Below are 20,833 nucleotides of genomic sequence, written 5' to 3'. Positions count from 1 at the left end.
GTAATCACATTTAAAACTAAACTCAAAACTCATCTCTTCAGAGAAGCATAATCACACGCTACTACTTGCACAGATCTTGGAAAACACAGCGCTTTGAAACCTTTGTCTCTTGCGCTTTATAAATGTTATTTATTATTATTTATTATTATTATATTTCAAAACCTGGCCTCGCCACTGTGGTTTAGCCGGTATAGGCTTATTCCATCGAAAACAACAAAAAAACTGTTTAGAAAAATAAAGTTGTGGGAAAACTTCAAGATGTTATAATGCAGAGAAGCATGTCTTAAAATAATTCAAAGCAATACACTCATTGAACGTGTTTTATTGTTATCTACGGCAAATAAAATAGAACAACATGATAATCAATATTTCTTTGTTAATGCATTCATGATGCACGCTCGGATAATGACCCGACAACCTGAATAATTTCAAATTAAAAGATCAACCGATAAAATGATGTGTGTGTTTGCTGTCAAGTTCTAGACCTATTGAAACGGTTAACACGGAAATTTATATTTCTATATTATATAAGAAATATCATTTAAAATACACCTTTTTCATGTTTGGAAAAATCAGGGAAGAGTGAATACTCGTCAATCCTGGGAAAATGTTGCTTCTTCCATGGGTTATCGACGTCTTTTAGCAGTGTTGGCGTTCCGCCCAATGTTGTTTCCATTGATGCTATTGATGTTGTCTACTACTGTGGTCAACATCCAGGAGGACGTAGTATCGTTCTAGAATGTTGTATTCGCCGTCCTCGATGTCACCAGTACTGTATACGTATAGGTGTTGGGATTGAAGTTACATTTGTATGGCGAATACTGTACTACGTAGGCCCGTATGTAATCCAGTATGACGTAGGCCTATTTACAGGGGTTTGAGACAACATTCTATGCCGATGCTAGACGTTCTATATGTTGTGTTCGCCGTCCTCGATGTTACCGGAACTGCGTAACGTATGGGGATTGCCTATATGTATATGGCGAAGGCCCGTAATATGTAGACACTGTAAATGTGTTTGAGACAATATTCTTTGAAGAAGCTCATGATCTATTGTTTTCCCCATGATATCAAACTAGGCCTTCAATTTGATTAATAATGGAAAAACAAATATGCATAGACAATCCGGAAAACTCATCAAATCAATCTGCCCTTATTGCGGTACGAAACCCCCTTTTCCAGGCTTATCGTCCTTGCTACAAAACTATCGTTTCGTGATCAAATTTACACAGCCTGATAAAGCGCTATATTGTGTTATCGTCGAATGTCAATGAGAAAAATAAACCAAAGAAAAATCCCATTCGAAAGATGTTGAGATAAAAGTTCTCCATTCAAGTAAATTCATCCGGTTGCTGACGTCACAACGCGCAAACACAGAGATGTCATCGGCAATGTTGAAATGAATGAATTTGTTAAGAAACTGGTATTATTTCGTATTACTGATTTAGTAGTCATTGGTTGGAGGCTTAGGCTGCTTTTGTGCTTTCCTGGCAGCTAGTGACTATGATTTTATATTTTCTTCTTGTGTCGTGTTTGTTTAATTTGTTTTTTTGTATTAGGCCTATATTTTTTAAAATACTGTATATCTTTTGTCTGAATAAATAATAAGTTTAAAGGAAAAATGACTAAAAACGCAAAATAAAATTGTAAAAACGATCTTAAAACTTCCGTTGGGTTATAGTATAGGCTACTTTGTTTCTTTAATATTTGAAACTGGTCAATGACCATGGACAGAAGAGGGCGTAACATAAAGGACACCCATCAGCAACATTCGATCAGGACGAGATATCTTCACTAAATAATAGTAAAAAGAAAATCACACAAATAAATCAACAACTCGTTTTTAATATTACAAGGAATATTCAAAGAAAATAAAAATGTTCTCTTTTATCATATTCTGGCATGTACATGAACAGAAGAGGGCGTAACATAAAGGACACCGCACCAGCAATATTCGATCAGGACGAAAAAATACGTCACAAGTCACACAAATAAACCAACGCCTCGTTTTAATATTACAAAAAGATATTTAAAGAAACAACACTGATCTCTTTTATTAGCACAAATGCTTGAAATTTTAAAATACACAAAATAAAATCAAGTAGATATAATCATGATTATATGGCAACAATTGTAGTATGATCTTCTCATTACGTCATGACTTCTGCTGGGTCACACTCAGGCTTCTCTAGGTCCGTTTTTGTTGAGTTTCAAATTGTATCGGTGTCCGGCAAGAGTTGCATGTATTAAAGAAAATAACAAAAAAGCAAAAATGCTTGAATTGCTAAAACATACAAAACAAAATCAAGTAGATAATAATATCATGATTATACAGTATAACCAACAATTATAATATGACCTTCTCATTACGTCATGATTTCTCCTGGGTCACATTACGGCTTCTCTCAAAAATCTGATAGTTTTCATTTAGAAAGGTCCGTTTTTGTTTTTTTTTTTTGTCCGGCCAAAGGTGTATCGGTGTCCGGTAAGAGTTGTATTGGTGTCCGGTAAGAGTTGTATCGGTGTCCGGCAAGAGTTGTATCAATGTCCGACAAGAATTGTATTTTTATTTCCTTCTCCAGTTTCCGTTAATGAAAAAATAACACAAACGACAAAAACTTCGTTACAAAAACATGTTTTATTTTCTTACAGAACTTTCTTATTTTCTAAATTTCCATCAACTTGAAACTTCTTTTCAAACTAGCAAAGCTACAACGGCTGGTTTCAAGTCTAGTATTATTTACAAACACTGAAATTGCTTAATAATAATAACCACATCTAAAACTCTTCTTGGAAAAAATGCTTTTTACAACCACGTCTCCTTTTATTCAACAAGTGTGTACACCTAAACTGACCATAATTAGGAGGTAAAAAACGGCTACAAATTTCGAAAGAACAGCTATTGTATAAAGACTGTATAAAGAGCTGAAACGGTTGAATATGGACATTCTGATTCCAAGCTTTTGATAAAAATCACATATTCCATAATAACGACGTTGTGATCTATGCATATCTGCATAGACAATTCCAAAATATTTTCAGTATCATACAATATGTATCAAACATATTAATAAAGTACAATTTGTTATCGCCGTCCTCGATGTCACCAGTACATACTGATACAAGACATTCCAATTCCAAGATTTGGATTAAAAATCACATTCCATAATAACGATGTTGTTATCTATGCATAGATAGATCTCCATAGATAATTCAAAAATATCTCCAGTATCATACATATTATATGTATCAAACATATATATAATAAAGTACAATTTGTATTTGTAGAAATTCTGAAATTTGCAAATTTTTTCCACAATAATTTTTGCTAAAAAATAATGAAACAGGTTTGCTTTATTATTCAAATTCAGTAAATTCAAATGATCCCTGTCGAGAAAATGGTATTTATTTGACATGATTAACAGTTGATTAAATTAATTAAAACACAAACATCACACAATATCAGTTAGCAAGAACAAGATTTCATTGACAACATGATGTTACATATTATTGTGCCAGGCATAATGATACATTTTATTACAAAGAGATATTTTATTTTATTAACAGCTACTAAAATCTTGCGAAATACACATACTTATCTTATTTAAATTTTAAAAAAATACTTACTCCATGTTAAAGATAACATTCCAAATTTAAAATCAAATAATATCTACGGCAAATGTACGTTTATACTGTATCAACATTAATGGCTTCAATAAAAAACACATTTACTTTGAATAAAATAATCATTTTTCCTAAACCATGTGTTATGTAAATCGTCAGATGAAATTGCCATGTTACTATTTTTACATACAATAAAGTATTTAAAAAAAATTATCTGTATAAAATGACTGAAAAATCTATTTTACAATACCGAATCTAAAGCAAATCTTGAAGAAAGACAATTAGAGATATCACAACAGATAATTTCTCTTCTACAGAATATTCTAGTAGTATAGTGGGCTTTGTAGCTCTGACCTCCAGAAACTTGCAGCTATAACCTCTTGACCTTTGACCACCATAATACGACTGCTGCTGGTAGTTTCCTCGTTAAGGATAAATCCTGAACTTTGACCTCATAAACTTAGTACCTTTGACCTCCGTAATATGACTGCTGCTGCTGTTGATAGTTTCCTTGTTGTTGCTGTTGTTGAGGATAAGAAAATCCAGTAGGTCCATTAAAAGGTTGTTGTGAAGCTGAACCTCGAGAAAATGCCATCTGGTTTTGCTGGTTGAAGTTCTGATTGAAATTCTGCTGATTGAAGTTTTGCTGCTGCTGCTCTTGCATGTGCTGCTGCTGCTGGAGGAGTTGCTGCTGCTGTTGTTGTAGTTGCTGTTGGTATTGTTCATAAGGATTATGTGATGACTGTCCAGACATCGATTGTTGTCCAGACATCGATTGTTGTCCAGACATCGATTGTTGTCCAGACATCGATTGTTGTCCAGACATCGATTGTTGTCCAGACATCGATTGTTGTCCAGACATCGACGGCTGTATAGACATCAATGGTTTAAGGCTGTCAGCAGTTGCCACTGTCGGTTTGGTGTCTGTCATCGTGCTGCCAACTAAACTTCTAAGAACATTTGGTTTTATCTGAATAAGGCTATTCAGTGCCTTCTGAATATTTGGATTGTCCAGATTTAGGTTCGCACCAGATAGGTCTCCTGCTGCTGCTGCCGCCGCTGCCGACAATTTGGGGGCGACTGGTTTGGGAGGTTCTACTACCGATGGAGCTGGATTTACAACAGGTGAGGGGCCAGAGTTGTTGGTCGTTCCACCAGCTGATGAGAACGTGTTTAGGATCTTTGCCTGCAGTGCTTGTGTACTGCTGGTTGCTGGAACTTCTGGTTTAGTGGGACGAGCTGCAACATCAAGAACTGTAAATAAGCAATAAGAAAATTAATGAACTGGAACACTGTAATTACAGTACAATGATACTAAGACTAGTTATTAAAAAATTAATACATTTTAATCTAAATGATTATATTTTAAACTGATTACCTGGAGCAACAGTCACACCCTGAACGTCCATCATTTTTTTACGGACTTGGGACAAATGAGTAATTACACGCGTCATTTCAAGGACCGTTAACTGCCTTTCGTCGGCAAGTAGATTCAAAAGCTGTGGAATCGTAAGCTCATCCACGGGTTCCGGTATGATAGCTGGTATTGTGGGAGGCGGCAACGGCTGCGGAGCAGTAGCGGCAGCCATTTTTTCTCCTTTCTTTTCTCGCAATGCTTGCATATAGTTATCAAAGTTTTTTACTATAAGCTTCATCGCATCTTCTAACGGCATATTCCGGTGTTCTGGTTAAATAAAATAGAAACGAGTTAAAATCCTGAAAAAGAAAACAGCGGAGGAAATTCATTGTTTAGAACAAATGAACGACTTACCAAAGATAACTGGAGATATCCTGACAGCATCATTCCAACACTTACCATTTTATACATTCTTGCGTCATTCATTTACCAAAATATTAACCACCCATCTTACATATTTTTAAAAACAAATTTTACCTTTTTGTAAAGTATGAACCTTTGTCTATGTTATGTAGTGTAGTGTAGTGTACATTTTTGTTCTGTAACTTTGTTCCTCTTTTGTACCCAATAGATTTCAGAGTAGTTTATACTCAGCTTGCCAAATACACAATTACCTTCCGAGAATCCTTGAACATAGAGTTCGGAACCATTATCATTGAATTGTTTTGCCCACAAATATAATATACCACTACACTTGTACAACTATGACAATCTTATATGTAGTTGATACTATAAATCTTGAGTTTAATTTGTTTTGCGCCTCAGCCAATCGATAAAAAAAAAAATCTTCGACATTGCAAAAATCTGCGCATTTATTGAAAAATACAAAATTTAAAACACTATAAAAGTTTTGCACATTTAAGTTTCGTAGGAATGAAAATGTAACACGACTCTAAATTATAAACTTATTTTGTTTTATCCATTTCCAAATCTATACAATTTGAATTCGTAGTAAAAAGTAAGAAAACTATAAAAAACATAAACTACTCTTAATATGCTTTCCGCATTTCCGAATTTTTTTAGGAGAAAGTGAAAATGTAGCACGACAATAAAAACGCTCTTAAAATGGTTCTCTTATTTTCCGGATTTCGTAGGATAAATAATTAAGACGACTAGAAAATCTAAATCACTCATAATATGTTTTTCGCATTTCAAAATTTCGTAGGATAAAGTAAAAATTTAACACGACTATAAAAATGTATTAAAAAAAACGCTCTTATTATATTATTTTTAGTCTATTCCGAATTTCGTAAATGTACCACGACAGTAAAAATGTAGTCGCATGAAAATTTATATATATAAAAAAAACCTTATTAAAATGTTTTATTTCCGGATTTCGTAGAATAAATAATTAAGACGACTAGAAAATTTCGTAGGATAAAGTAAAAAATGTAACAACTATAAAAATGTATTTTAAAAAACGATATTATTTTTTGTCTATTCCGAATTTCGTAGGATAAAGTAAAAATGTAGCAAGACAGTAAAAATGTAGCATGAAAATATATATATATAAAAAAACCCTCTAAAAATGTTTTATTTCCGGATTTGGTAGGATAAAGTGAAAATGTAAAACTACTATAAAAATCTTATTAAAAAAAACGCTCTTAATTTGTTTTTCTTATTCTGGATTTCATAGGAAAAAAGTGAACATGTAACATTACACACTTATATCAGTAAAATGCATGCTATAAATAAATTGGTTTACTCGCGGCTTGTACAAGAGTTTAAAAAGTATTTTCAACCAATATTATCAATATCATTGAAACCATGTATAAAAATAAATGTAAAGTGTAAAAAAGATTTTTGAAAAAAAAAAAACCAAAGATGAGAAAACGTCCAATAATTCTGAAAATATTAAGATGACGAAGAAAAAATAAGTAACGCTTTAGCTTTTATCCAATAACGGTATTAAAACGCGAAAGTTATCAAAAAAGATGTCGACGATTGTATAAGATTAAGAATGTGAAAAATACAAAGTGTTTGTTGGAAAATGTATACAAATCTTGAAGCATACAACATCGCATATACGTGCCTATTCTGCTACTTGTACCGGTTAGAAAAATATGTCAGAAAACGATTTTTTGCCGAAATGGCATTTTCATTTTTTTTTCTTGTTGTTATATGGTTCTTCACACATAAATAGTTGTTATAGTTCTTACCTTGAGGAGTGCCGTGTAATATGTTAAGTGTTACAGAACGATGTAGTTCATGTTGGCTAGTTACGACAACAGCATACAGGACATCCCGACGAGTGACATCTTCCATGGCCTTGGCCAACGTCAGTTCCTGACTGATGAATATCATTCCAACACTTAAAGCCTGCTCCTTGAGGCGCCGTTCCACAATCTCAGCATATGCTCTAAAGATAAATGGTATGCCTTTTAAAAAACTATGAGCATATCAAGTTTTCCTTCTTCCAAACATTTGAAAATCAGGTTAAATTTTGGTTGTTGCACTCAATAAGTTTACTTATTGATTAATAATCAATAAATTCAGTTATTGCTTAATAATCAATAAGTTCAGTTATTAATTAATAATCAATAAGTTAAGTCATTAATTAATAAATTTATAATTTATACAAATGACATTGTTGAAAGTAGTAAATATTTAGAATTTGTCATTTTTGCTGACGATACTAACGTATTTTTTAAGCACAAAGATATAAACCTTTTAATTAACACTTTAAATACAGAATTAAGTAAATTAAGAAATTGGTTTACTGCAAACAAAGTCTGAATACAAAGAAGACCAAGTTTATCGAATTTAGAAGCATGTATAAGAAAAAAGATACCAATAACTATACTTTATTTATTAATGATGTTGAAATTGAAAGAGTTAGTAAAATTAAGTTCAGGTGTCATTCTTGATGAGTTTGTAACATTTCATGATCACATAGATACCATTACTATGAAAATTGCAAGGGTCATTGGTGTAAAGCTTGGTTCCCACTAGAACGTAACGCAAGGACGTAAACGCAACGCAAGCGTTTTAACCAATGACAAGCGAAGTTATAGACAGTTAGCAATCACAAGCGAATACGCCATCGCTTGTGATTGGTCAATTCACTTGCGTTGCGTCCTTGCGTTACATCGCTAGTGGGAACCACGCTTAATGAACAAACTTAAATTATATTGTTCAATCAGATGTTTTGTTAATAATGTACAACTCATTAATTTTACCTCACATAATAATTATATGCAATAACTATTTGGGGAATTGCGGGGGCAAGAAGCTATAGAGAATACATAGCGATCAGAATTATATGTAAGGGCGTGTGGCGCAGTGTGTTGGACGTTAGACTACCGATCGTCAGACCTAGGTTCGAATCCAACTCTTGCCGCATTGCTTGTATCCGTAGGCAAGATACTTTACTTACGTTGCCTCTCTCCACCCAGGTGTATAAATGGGTACCCAGTTAGATCTAGACACAACTTTGCGCTGGTTACCGGCTGCATTATGGGAGTATGTTTCCATACGTGTTTGATCCCAAAAAATACTGAGGTAATAATGCTTGTAAAGCGCCTTTGAGCATGATTACTCATGAAAAGGGCGCTATATAAATGTGGTATTATTATTATTAAAGTGCATTATCAGCATCCATCAGCAAATTTATTCTATAACAAAAACCTATTGAATATTTTTGACTTGTATGAGAAGTACACTGCTGTATTTATGTTTCAATTCTGTATGGGCAATTTACCAGTTTCATTTAACTCTTTTTTTACAAAAATGGAATCTGTACATGAGTATGGTACGCTGAAGAAGAGTGATTTCCGTATTCCTCTAAAAAGAACAAATATAGGACAAAGAAGTATTGCCTATAGAGGGGCAAATATTTGGAACCGTTTACCTGAAAACATAAAGTGTGAAACTGAAATCGGAAAATTTAAAAAGGAAATACAACAACTATTAATAAATAAATACTCACTCATGTAGAGTTCACTTTTGTTACTTTTACTTTTTATTTCTATTTGTACTTTTATTGTTTTATTTGCTAATTAGATATCAGTATTTTAGGGTAATGCGTTTAAGAGCTTCGGCTCATTGCATACCCGTTTTGTATCAAATAAGTTTATAGAAATATTCTTGTGAAAGAAATACTGTATAAATATATTTTTTTGTTGATACAAATAAATGGTACGTATAAGGATAAGGTTTTAAGCGTCACGGCCGACCGTAAAGCGTCACGGTAGAGAACCCAAGTGTCACGGTACCGTGACGCTTCAAAGGCCTGGGGAGAACACTGATATAGTACCGCGAATGATTGATGATGTCTCACCTTTGCTGTTTATCAACCACCAATATCTCAGCATCAATTGGAGTTTCAAACTCATCAACAACGGGCGGAGGAGCCGGAGCTGGCGGCAGACGCCGATCGTAATCTCTGTCATACGGATCTCGTCTGTAAGGAAGACTAGAGGGTCATGTATATGATTAGCGAATCGCATCCACAAACAATAAAGACCGTGTTAGAATAAAGTAAATAAAACAAAATTAAAAACTGAAAATTTATCGTCTTCTGCTAATTGTTCTGAAAGGTAGAAAATAATATTTATACTATATTGTACTAATGAATGTTCAAACTGTTTTGATTAATTTTTATCATGTACTATCGAATTAGGCCTCCTTAACCTTATTCAATTAACTTTAGTTTTCTTAAAGCTTGGTTCCCACTAGAACGTAACGCAAGGACGTAAACGCAACGCAAGCGTTTTAACCAATGACAAGCGAAGTTATAGACAGTTAGCAATCACAAGCGAATAAGCCATCGCTTGTGATTCGTCAATTCACTTGCGTTGCGTTACGTCCTTGCGTTGCGTCGCTAGTGGGAACCACGCTTAATCAAAGAATGATTCTAAAGGCAATGGTGTATATTTGATCAACTCTCTCATTTTGCTGCAGTGTACGACTGAGCTCACTGCAATTCCAAAAATAATCTAATTTCTTATTAAAAAAATATTTAAAACAATACCGGTAATCGTCTCTTTCCCGAGGTAATTCCCGATCATCTCGAAAGGCTGGATCCCTTCGATCTAAAATCGAATCGAACCTATCCCTTCCTGGACGTCTCCCATACTGATCAGTCGGTTCCCTACGTGAATCTGTTCTAATTCCGTCAGCGTAGTAAGGATCACGATCTCGGTCCCTCCTGGATGGATATAAATTTTTAAATGTCACATGCTATTTTGATGACTCTTTTTGTATTACTATACCGCTCTCTCTGGCTGGTATATCTCAAAATAAATAAAAACGAAAAATACCTTGCAGGTTCATCACGTCGGGGAAGAGCACGGTCTCTGAATGATGAGTCATATGAATCTCGTATTGGAGAACGATCACGTCTCCCAGCTGGACCACGGTCAAACTCTTGATAACGATCAAACTCACGATCTCTACTATTACTAAAGAAGAAAACATTAAAATCTTTATTTTACATTTTGTAGGTGCATCCAAATAACATAAATATTCTAACATAAATTCTATGATATTTCTTTATTATTTATTTATACTGTGTAACCTCTTCAGTCAAAGACTGGTCTCCCCGAGGGCCCGGTTATAATCAGTGGCTGTGATGTACTAGTAGCCCGGGGTAACTCCCTACTCATCTCGAAAGATGTACTAGGTTCTTTAAAGTGCACATGAGCTAGATGTGTGTGTACACTGGCCATACGGATTATAGTCCTTAACCGAGAAGACTTGTTCTACCACCAGAACCATGGAGCGAGTGAGGCTTATACCCTTGCCGATGTTATGGCTACAGTTCCAGTGTATTAACAGCTCGGCCACTCACTCCTTACTGCACTTTCACACCTATAAAGGATTACTGTAGGTTCAGGTCACTGCTATCAATGGTTGAAAGCTTAACCTAACCCTAAGTGCACATTCATGGATATATACAGTAAAACTGCTTTTAATTACACTCACAGTTACAGATATTATTGATTAGTGATATATTGAGTGATAGATCTGTCTACACTATCAAATGTGATGTGCCCATATATGGACACAATGATGACATATCACTACCATATTTGGGCATATCATTACCATACTTGGGGATATCACTACCATATTTTGGGATATCACTACCATATTTGGGGATATCACTACTTAATAAAGTGCTCAAATTTATATGCTAACATCAAACGTTTTTTACCTGTAATCTGAGGATCCTCTTTCCCGTTCCCTGCCGCCATATTTTTTATTTCTGTCATTTCTGTCTTGATCTTGATGTCGCTTTTTCTTATCAGCAGCAACATTACATTCTGAACATTTAAAAATAATACTTAAATTATAGGAGCAACTAAATAACACATTATAAATAAATACTGATTTCAGCCATGCAATTTATTTGACAACCACAAAGCTCTGTTTACACTATCAAACTAGTTTGTGATATGCCCAAATATGGTAGTGATATGACATCATCTTGTGGCACATCAAATTCACATAAAGTTTGATAGTGTAGACAGAGCTTTAGACGACATAAATACGATTTTCGGATTTAGTTTATAAACAGAAAGTGATTTATTTATTTAGTCTTCAAGCCTTTATGGAACAAAGTTTTTGAGCATAGTGCATTATAGTAGGAGTATATTTATTCTGTTGACTGTTATTATTAGAGCTCACCTATTCGTTTGTTCCTGTACATTGTGTTTGTCTCTCTGCTAGCAGCTTCTTGCGCTTCTTTTTCAGAGTTGAATTGAACAAAGGCATATCCTTTATGAATAGCAACACCTAAAACAATTTATGTACAAAAATAATTGTTGTTAATGTTATTTATTATAATTTTGATATTTTGTATTTGCTGTCTTAATGCACATAGTCAATTGTATGACCCACTATACGACCCCTGGGAGAGGTGCGTCATTTGTCCGATGTGCATCATACCTTATGAATACCATGACGTACCTGTGCGTCAAAACAGCGCCTTACGTAGGTCACCATGACGCACCCATTTTGACACACTGTGACCATGTTGTTTATGATATGGTGGGTGGTAAAGTGATGGACATCGACACACCATTGTTCATTGATGTGACACACCATTGTTCATTGATGTGACGCACCATCTAGGTTTTTTGACGCACCCCTGCATCAGTAATTAGTAGATGATGCATGATGATGATCAGTAAATGATGCACCCATGACGCACCTCTCCCTGGGGTTGTATAGTGGGACAATTGACAAGTGCATTAGTGTCGAGGAAGTTCGTCCTGTATGTAAAAATATTATACAACAAAAAACAATACACTAAACTTTAGGTTTAGTTAGTAAAGGGGTTGAACTTTGGCGTGATCTACCCGAGACTCTTAAGTTACTTAAGAATCCTATAACTTTTAAAATAAAATATAAAAATTAATTTTGCAATACTCTGATTAAAACAGGTATTTTTAACAATTACATTTTACTCTCAGAGAAAACTATCTGTTTTTTGTTGTTGAGATAAAAAAAAGGAGTGTTTACATTTTTTTCTTAAAGATTACATTTTGTTTGCCCTTGTGCCTTTTTTCATATTTCTATTTATATACTATTATTTTTTTTAAATTCTTATTTTAGGCAAATTGCCAAGGATTACCACAAGTGAATTCATTCACTATCCTTCTCAAAGGTGGCAATCCCATTCACAAGACAAACATATACACAAGATGCTCTACATAAACAAAGACTTATTATTAAGTCTTTGGGAGTGGAGTTGTAAATTGTCATGAGAAAAAACCCTGACATATGACAGGACTTGAACCCAGGACCCTTAGATTGGTAGAAAAGCATCATAACCACCAAGCCACAGCTCCACTACTGTTTTGTAACAGGGGGTTTCTACTTATAGGCTGTACTTCAGAGATTCCCCCTTTCCATTCTTTCATTTTTTTAATGAATATTTATGAATGTTTATGTTTTTTGTTGTGAATGGAAATAAAGAAACAAAAATCTTCTGATATCTAATCATATAACAAACTCTTTTATAATCAAGAAAAATAAATGCTTTCTTACCCACTACTTTTCCATAGACTCTAAATTTGTTGGTCAAATCTTGTTTGCTCGTTATGTCGGAGTTCAGGTTACCAACAAAGACTCGGCTTGTGGCACCTTCCTCGCTCGAGATGTCAAAGTTCATGATCTTTAATATTTGCCTAGTTAAGTGTTAAAGTTTGATCTGCAGTACAGTAAATAAAATCACAAATATGTTTAGTAAATAAACGTATGCATATAATTTACAAAGTGGTTAGGATTCTGGCAGAATTAACGCAATTGATTGATTGTCAATCACATTTTCATAACCTCATGTACAAAGTTTAACACCAATTTTTCCGACTGGTTGGTTGGCTTAGTGGTGTGGTACTGCGGCTAGTGTTTTTGTAGGTTCAATTCTCGATCAATTTAAAAAAATGTTGTTAAATTAATTCACCATCGTCTTTATCCATCATAACCATCATCGTCTTTACCCACCGTTATTGCCTAGCTAGAGGGATGTTTTTTTAGGTTTAGAGGGCCGAAGGGCCGATTGTTTCAGTGTCTGTCAGAATGTGTTACCATGGGCAGTTGAGTTCCAAGTGCCGGAATCCTAACCACAGCGTATACATTATAAAGGCATATGACCAGTTGGGCCGCCGACAAGTTGAGCCGCCGGTAATTTCTATGAAACGCCCAGTGCATTTTTTACGACATTTCGCATAGTGATTAGAGCGGTGTCCTAGTACATAAGTTCATGGTCTTATGTTTATTGTGTCATGAAAATAAATAATATATAATATAATTACTACTACAATTTTGTTGGTTTGAACCACCATAACAGCACAGCAATGGAAAGTAGTCATTAACAATTTAATTGTTTTTAATCTTTCAAGGTAAAAATGCAGGGCACTCCATAATTAATTATTTTCTCGCGTATAGGCGTACCACGTAAAATCACGTTGTTTATTTTCAGGAGGACTAATAGAGTATTGATATTCTTCGAATGAGGTTAAATAATTATTATTTTTTATTGACTATCTTTTAATACTGTATCATATTTGATTGAATTTTAATACACAAAATATATTCCTAAAAAACGGTGATTTTATGTAATTATTTTACCGAAAAATGGAGTAGGCCTAGTTCATACCTGAGGGGGGGGGGGGGGGGGGGGAGGGATTGGCAACATGTTTACATAATTTTTGGCTAAAAACGATCATTTTTTGTGATGTTTTAGACCTTATATTTTGGAATCTACAGTACAAGTCAGATTTTCATATAATTATTTCTTTAAATTGTAATATTTAATAATATATACTAACTAAAAAAAACCATGATATCTAAACTTTTCAATATACATCGTTATCCCTAATAAAAATAGAACTTCTAGCCTATTAAATAGAAACGAACACCGGCGAAAGTTAGCATTTGGCGTTTCATAGAAAATAACGTTTTCCTGGCGGTGGCTCAACTTGGCCTAATCCATTATAAAGGTCCACTCCACTGTCTAGCTAGCTAGACAAGGTTTATGGCCAGTACCTCATTCATTTTTTTTTTGTACATTTAATTTATTAACAGTTGTTTGCAAGTAGGCCTACTAGTACTAGGCTAGGCCTAGCCAGGCTAGGCCTAGTTTTATTAATAATAAAATAGTTTAATAAGAATACGATCCATACTTAAATATACCTACGCCTAGTATATTAATCCAATCCGTATGTATACATTTTCAATCATCAACACAAGAATGTATCACCGTAATGATTCGCGCACACACACAAAGGCTCAGTCAGCAGAGGCCTCTCTGCCTAGCGACACGATGGCTAGCTAGGCCGGCTAGGCGCGAGGCCTAGACCAACCGCATCATGATAGCGTTTTCTTAATTAACTTAAAAACTCACAAAATAATCTTGAAATCAAATAAAAAACACACTGTTATATAAATAAATATTTATATTTGTCATTAGTATACACAAATATGTATATTTGATGAAAAAAAGTCATATTTTACAAACATTATTTAGGCTGATTTGACAAAAACTTACCAATCATTAATAAGTATGCCCCGTGGTACATGGTCAGCGCGATACGTACACACACAGCTCTCTCTAATCAGAATCAGAATACACGTGCGTTGATTGGTCATATCTATTATTTCGACCAATCAGATGGTACCTACTATCGAATACGACAGAGATCCTATGTATATTGCGCCCTCAACAACGGAAACAAATCACACAGCAAAAAGAGAGCGAAAGAGAAAAAGACATTTTAGATGAAAAGCACCGATTTTGACGTTTGTATATAGTCAGAATGTCAAAAGATCAAATACAGACTGAAGGTAAATATGTTTAACAATATCTTTAATCTTATCTGGATCCGATTTTACAAGACTAGGTAGGCTAGTAAGCCTTGAATCAGTTGAGTTGGTGGTGTGGACTAGCTAGACCTACTACTAGGCCTAGCTAGCATCATCATAGTAGAGGCCTAGCTAGGCTAGGCCTAGTACTAGAGTAGTAGTAGTAGACCTACCTTCAGCAAAAGAGACACAGGAATTGGATGGGTGCCTTCCTGGTGACCTTTCTGCTGGCGGTACCCATGGGCCTGGCTTTCTATTATTGATTGTTGATTGTATTGGCTATTGTTTTTTATAACAGATCTCAAAGCATTTGAAAGACGATTAACTGAATACATTACATTTCTTGGTCCATCAACTAGAAAATGGCGAGGTAAGAGTTTATTTTTTTAAATGTATTTTCATCATGAATCATTTCATACCTATACCTAGAGTAAACCTACTAGGCCCTACTATACTTACTTACTAGGCCTAGGCCTACATGAAATAAAATAATAACTTCAAGAAATGCATTAATGAAAGTCAACATGAATTGACAATAAACCATTATATTACATAGGCTATGTAAATACGCGAACGTGATTGGTTGAAACTGCATCACATGACTACCGCTGCGAGGATCGTAAATCGTATATATCCTCGAGAACGATGATATTGACTGTGTAATTTTCGCGTAATAATCGTGTCCCCTGTCATTAATCATATAAATTCTCGAGTACGATGATATTGACTGTGTAATTTTCGTGTGCAACACTCGAGTTTGCCGATAAATAAACAAAAGTCATCTACTCGATCTTGAACTCGGGTGGAATTGTCACTCCATCGCAAGACAACGTTTCATCCGCTGGGCCACGGAATTTGCTTGAAGAAATTAATCTTCTAAACTATTTAAGCTATGCATACATAGCGCCCTCATTTGTTATAAGTCCACCCTAAATGTGATGAAACACCGTTTGTGATTGGTCAATACTCACGGTAGTAACCTAGTAACTAGTACGCGCTGAACATCCGGTGATTCGGCTCCTCGAAGATCGAGAGAAGATAATATTATTATTAATACTAATAGGCTTATTGATGGAAATTCTTCTGTTAATTTAAACGACCTAGGCCTAAGTGAATATTTTATTGCCAAGGAATCATTAATTAGTAATTATCTGTATATTATTCTTCGCAAGGTAAGGTGTCTAGGCAGGCTTGTTTTAAATACAATACAAATACTATAGGAGGCCTAGCCTAGCTTCACCCAACCCAGCAGACTTGTTCTTGGCTATATAATATAACAGATATTGCCTTTTATATCGGTTAAATATAAGATTTGACATCCCCTCGGGAATGATATTAAGTTCTCGGGGAATATATATTTCCCTCAGCTGGCGCTTCGGGAAATATATATTCCCTCGAACTTAATATTATTCCCTCGGGGATGTCAAATCTTATATTTAACCTCTAAGCAGTCAATATCTGTATAATAATTTATATAGATATAATATTGTTATAAATAATAATTCACTTTATTAATTATTTGTTTAAAATCAATAGGAAAAATATGTATTTACTAAGTTAATAATAATTTCTCCTTATTTTGTTTACAGTTTTATTAATCGTAGTTACCGTGTGTACAGCTGTCGGAGCTTGGCAATGGCTGAAAGATGAAAACACTCGACAGGTACAATATCAGCTGTATTCATCAGTAGGCCAGGTTCTTTCTCAAAAATACACATTCTTTAAAGATGTATTGTCCCTTTGACTAATTCCAAAAAAATAAAAAATAAAAGATTTCGAAAAAAGGTGGGTCATTTTGAAGTATCATAATAGTTATTAACTATCACCAAAAATTTTTCGAAAAAAAAAAAATTAAACTAAAATACAGATGTTTTTTTGTTGTTTAAAAAATAACTTTGACTTCCAGTCAAAGTTTTCAATCAAAACATATCCCATAATGAAACGCGCTTGTTTGGCTTCTCTGTACGCATAATCATAAAACTTCCTCATGATCTGTGTGAAAATACCTTCTTAACCGTGACGAGTTGTAAACAATCCTAATTTAGCATATGCATAATGCGTACTCATGGTTTGAAATCTTTGTTTACTTTTCGCTCGTGACGATTTTCCAGATGAAATGTAATCAAACTAATTTACCTGTTAATTACGTAAACTTGTTGTTTTTGGCTCAAATTTTCGACTTTATAAAGTGAATAACTTTAATATTACTTTGATATGGCCACTTTAAATTTAGAATATTTTGACCTTCATTTTTTTGTGTTTAAAGGTACAATACATCTTTAAGCTCTACACTATCAAACTAGTTTGACAAAAAAGTGTGATGTGCCCAAATATGGTAGTGATGTTCCCCAATATGGTAGTGATATGACATCATCATGTCCATATATGGGCACATCACATTTTTTTTATAGTGTAGACAGAGCTTTACCTTGTTTTTTTTTTCCAGAAAGGGAATCACAAGCGCTTTATATTTATCATAAATTGTTGTTTCTTTTGAACAGGTGTCATTTGTGCAATCGCTACAAAATCACCCGTTCTTTGCCTTTAGTTGTGTGACGCTGGTTCTCCTATTTTTGTTTGGTATTCATAAAAGAGTAGTTGCCCCAGCAATGTATCCTTTTGATTAATATTAATGCATTTTGTAAATTTAGCATTTTGTTTTGTTTTAAAATAAAAAATGACATTTCATAATAATGTGATGATATCAAATAATATGTATATATTTTTCTTAATGTTTAATGTAGTATAACATCACGATGCCGACTAGTACTCGGAGACTTTACCATGTCATGTGACGATGTAAGTATTGTCCAATCAATCAGTTCAAAATTTTTAAAAAGCAATAAAATATCATTAAAGAGGAAAAGTTTTGTTTTTTCTTTTGCTTAATTTCATATCTTTCTATCGACAGACTGGAAAATTGATCCTAAAACCAAATCGACCAACCACATGACATATCTGAAGTGTGATCTATGCAGCTGTTTGAAATCATGTTAGAAAATGCGAGGATGTTTTGCTGGCTTGAACTTTGACCTATCTATTACAAACATTAAAATCGTAGATGATTCATAAACTTTTGGCCATTTCAAATGTGTTGACTTGCTCTGTCTACACTATCAAACTAGTTTGACAAAAAAAATGTTGTGAAGGTAGTGATATGCCTAAATATGGTAGTGATATGCCTAAATATGGTAGTGATATGCCTAAATATGGTAATGATATGACATCATGTCCATATATGGGCACATCACTTTTTTTTGTCACATAAAGTTTGATAGTGTAGACAGAGATTAAGGTCAGCTTATAAAAATGAATAAAGCTGTTTACCTTTTTACTTGAAATTGCTTCAAGTTTGGAGAGTAGACGTAAGCAATACTCATGAATAAGTGTGCTGACACAGAAGATGAGCTGGGCCGGTTAAGTACTACTGTATTTTAAAGATGTATAGTCCCCCTGAAAAAATAATTCTTTAAAAAAATGTTGTTCAATATTCCATTTTAATGTAACATAATAGTTATTCACTTTGACCAAAAATTGGATCGGAAAAAAAAATGTATTTACCTGAAAAAATGTAATTCAAAGCAAAAAATAGTTAAATTGGGTGCCAGCCAATGGATTTTTGGTTGAATTTAACCATTTATTTTGTCATTTTACAAGTGAAAACATAATTTTTTTGTTTTTTTTTTCTATGGAAGTGATAAACTTTATCAAAACTACAAAATAACATATTCAAAGTCTGATTTAATTATTCTTCATTTTTCATGTTTTTAGGGGACAATACATCTTTAAAAGAAAGTTTATCTGGGCAATACTTTCTCTGTGTGTGTATAATGTTCTGAGATACGGTTTATAATGAACAAAATTGAGATTAACCAGTGACGATATGTAGATGTAAATATTGTATAAAAGTAAACAGAATTTTAAAGGATATAAGATAAGCTAAGACATTTTTTTTTCTAATTAAATTCTACTTTTGGTTGTCCAGATTTGACTATTTGTTTTGGGGGGTATTTTCAAAAGAAGCATACTGTTCAATAAGGTGTAGGAAAAATGTTATGTTGGGCTGCTCCCCTGATTTGAAATGGTATAATCCAAATGCAAAGTTGGTAAATATAGTACAGTAGTTGCCTTAAGCTTGGTTCTCACTAGAGACGCAACGCAAGCGAGTTTGACCAATGACAAGTAACAGTTAAAATAATCCATCGCTTGTGATTGGACACATTGGCAGTTCAGCAAATAATAGGTTGTCTCCCACGGAGTTGGCTATAGTCACGGAAAAGTGTCCCCATAATAGGGGTGTCCACGGGGTTGGCTATAGTCACGGGAAAGTGTCCCCATAATAGGGGTGTCCCACGGGGTTTGCTATAGTCACGGGAAAGTGTCCCCATAATAGGGGTGTCCCACGGGGTTTGCTATAGTCACGGCTAAGTGTCCCCATAATAGGGGTGTCCCACGGGGTTTGCTATAGTCACGGGAAAGTGTCCCCATAATAGGGGTGTCCCACGGGGTTTGCTATAGTCACGGGAAAGTGTCCCCATAATAGGGGTGTCCTACGGGGTTTGCTATAGTCACGGGAAAGGGCCCCATAATAGGGGTGTCCCACGGAGTTGGCTATAGTCACGGGAAAGTGTCCCCATAATAGGGGTGTCCCACGGGGTTGGCTACAGTCACGGGAAAGTGTCCCCTTAATAGGTTGTCTCCCACGGGGTTGGCTATAGTCACGGGAAAGTGTCCCCATAATAGGGGTGTCCCACGGAGTTGGCTATAGTCACGGGAAAGTGTCCCCATAATAGGGGTGTCCCACAGGGTTGGCTATAGTCACGGGAAAGTGTCCCCACGATAGGGGTGTCCCGAAAACTCTTTTAAATGTAGCAAAACTGTGGCATGTAATGATTCAAATTTAAAACCCCAAAGTTAATCAAATGCGATTTGAATTTATTATATTATACAGTAATTGTTATAATAATTAATTCTCAATAAAATAAATACAATTACAATTGATATTATTAGCCGATATATCATGCTAATGAGATACCAATTGAAATACAACAATCGGATAAATTATTCATTACGAGTGCCAGCAGATAAATTGGCTATAAATATACAGTCAAACGGTTCTATATCGAACGTAGACATATTCTTTCATAAAGCCGTATAAATAATACCGCGTGTATAGACGTTCTTCATACTAGAAACGGCCGCCGTGTGGACTTTGCCTATCAACTACTGCGAATAAAAAAAATACTTGTTTTGACAAACGATAAACTTCATGTGGTAAACTTATTTTTTACCGTTTTCAAAAGTTTGATTACGTTTCAAAGTTTAATATATTATAATCCTTGATCCTCTTTATGATCACGATATTTACAACAATATTATGAGTCCTGTTCACACGGCGACGATTGCGGTACTTTTGCGCGCCTTGTTCTTTCAATTGCGTCTGTAACGGTGTAAACGTCTGTCCCACTGACGTCATACACA

The 20,833-nt window shown here is 34.5% G+C and overlaps 2 protein-coding genes across 3 annotated transcripts; one reads left to right on the top strand and one right to left on the bottom strand.

Moving 5' to 3' along the window:
- Positions 1–1,736: 1,736 nt before the first annotated feature.
- LOC140056591 (uncharacterized) lies at positions 1,737–15,088 on the bottom strand. 2 transcript variants are annotated; one of them, XM_072102016.1, is made up of 10 exons: positions 15,039–15,088; positions 13,037–13,199; positions 11,672–11,779; positions 11,199–11,307; positions 10,303–10,443; positions 10,014–10,190; positions 9,321–9,455; positions 7,201–7,400; positions 5,003–5,308; positions 1,737–4,878 (listed from the first exon to the last, which is right to left on the bottom strand). In XM_072102016.1, exons 2-10 carry the CDS (start codon positions 13,158–13,160, stop codon positions 4,085–4,087), a joined length of 2,094 nt encoding a protein of 697 aa, XP_071958117.1. In that variant the 5' UTR covers positions 13,161–13,199; positions 15,039–15,088; the 3' UTR covers positions 1,737–4,084. The 2 variants fall into 2 exon arrangements, with proteins under 2 accessions (XP_071958117.1, XP_071958118.1); XM_072102017.1 differs by having other exon boundaries at positions 1,738–4,878; positions 9,321–9,443.
- Positions 15,089–15,222: 134 nt separating this feature from the next.
- LOC140056170 (nuclear envelope phosphatase-regulatory subunit 1-like) lies at positions 15,223–20,329 on the top strand. The gene is made up of 6 exons (XM_072101459.1): positions 15,223–15,334; positions 15,651–15,722; positions 16,942–17,015; positions 17,854–17,963; positions 18,097–18,151; positions 18,264–20,329. The coding sequence occupies exons 1-6, from the start codon at positions 15,307–15,309 to the stop codon at positions 18,303–18,305; spliced, it is 381 nt and encodes a 126-aa protein (XP_071957560.1). The 5' UTR covers positions 15,223–15,306; the 3' UTR covers positions 18,306–20,329.
- The last annotated feature ends 504 nt before the right edge of the window (positions 20,330–20,833 follow it).

The sequence above is a fragment of the Antedon mediterranea genome, chromosome 8, assembly GCF_964355755.1.
Source record: "Antedon mediterranea chromosome 8, ecAntMedi1.1, whole genome shotgun sequence".
Classification (NCBI taxonomy): domain Eukaryota; kingdom Metazoa; phylum Echinodermata; class Crinoidea; order Comatulida; family Antedonidae; genus Antedon; species Antedon mediterranea.
The sequence above is the reverse complement of the archived record's forward strand: the minus strand, read 5'-3'. Positions and strand labels throughout refer to the sequence as shown.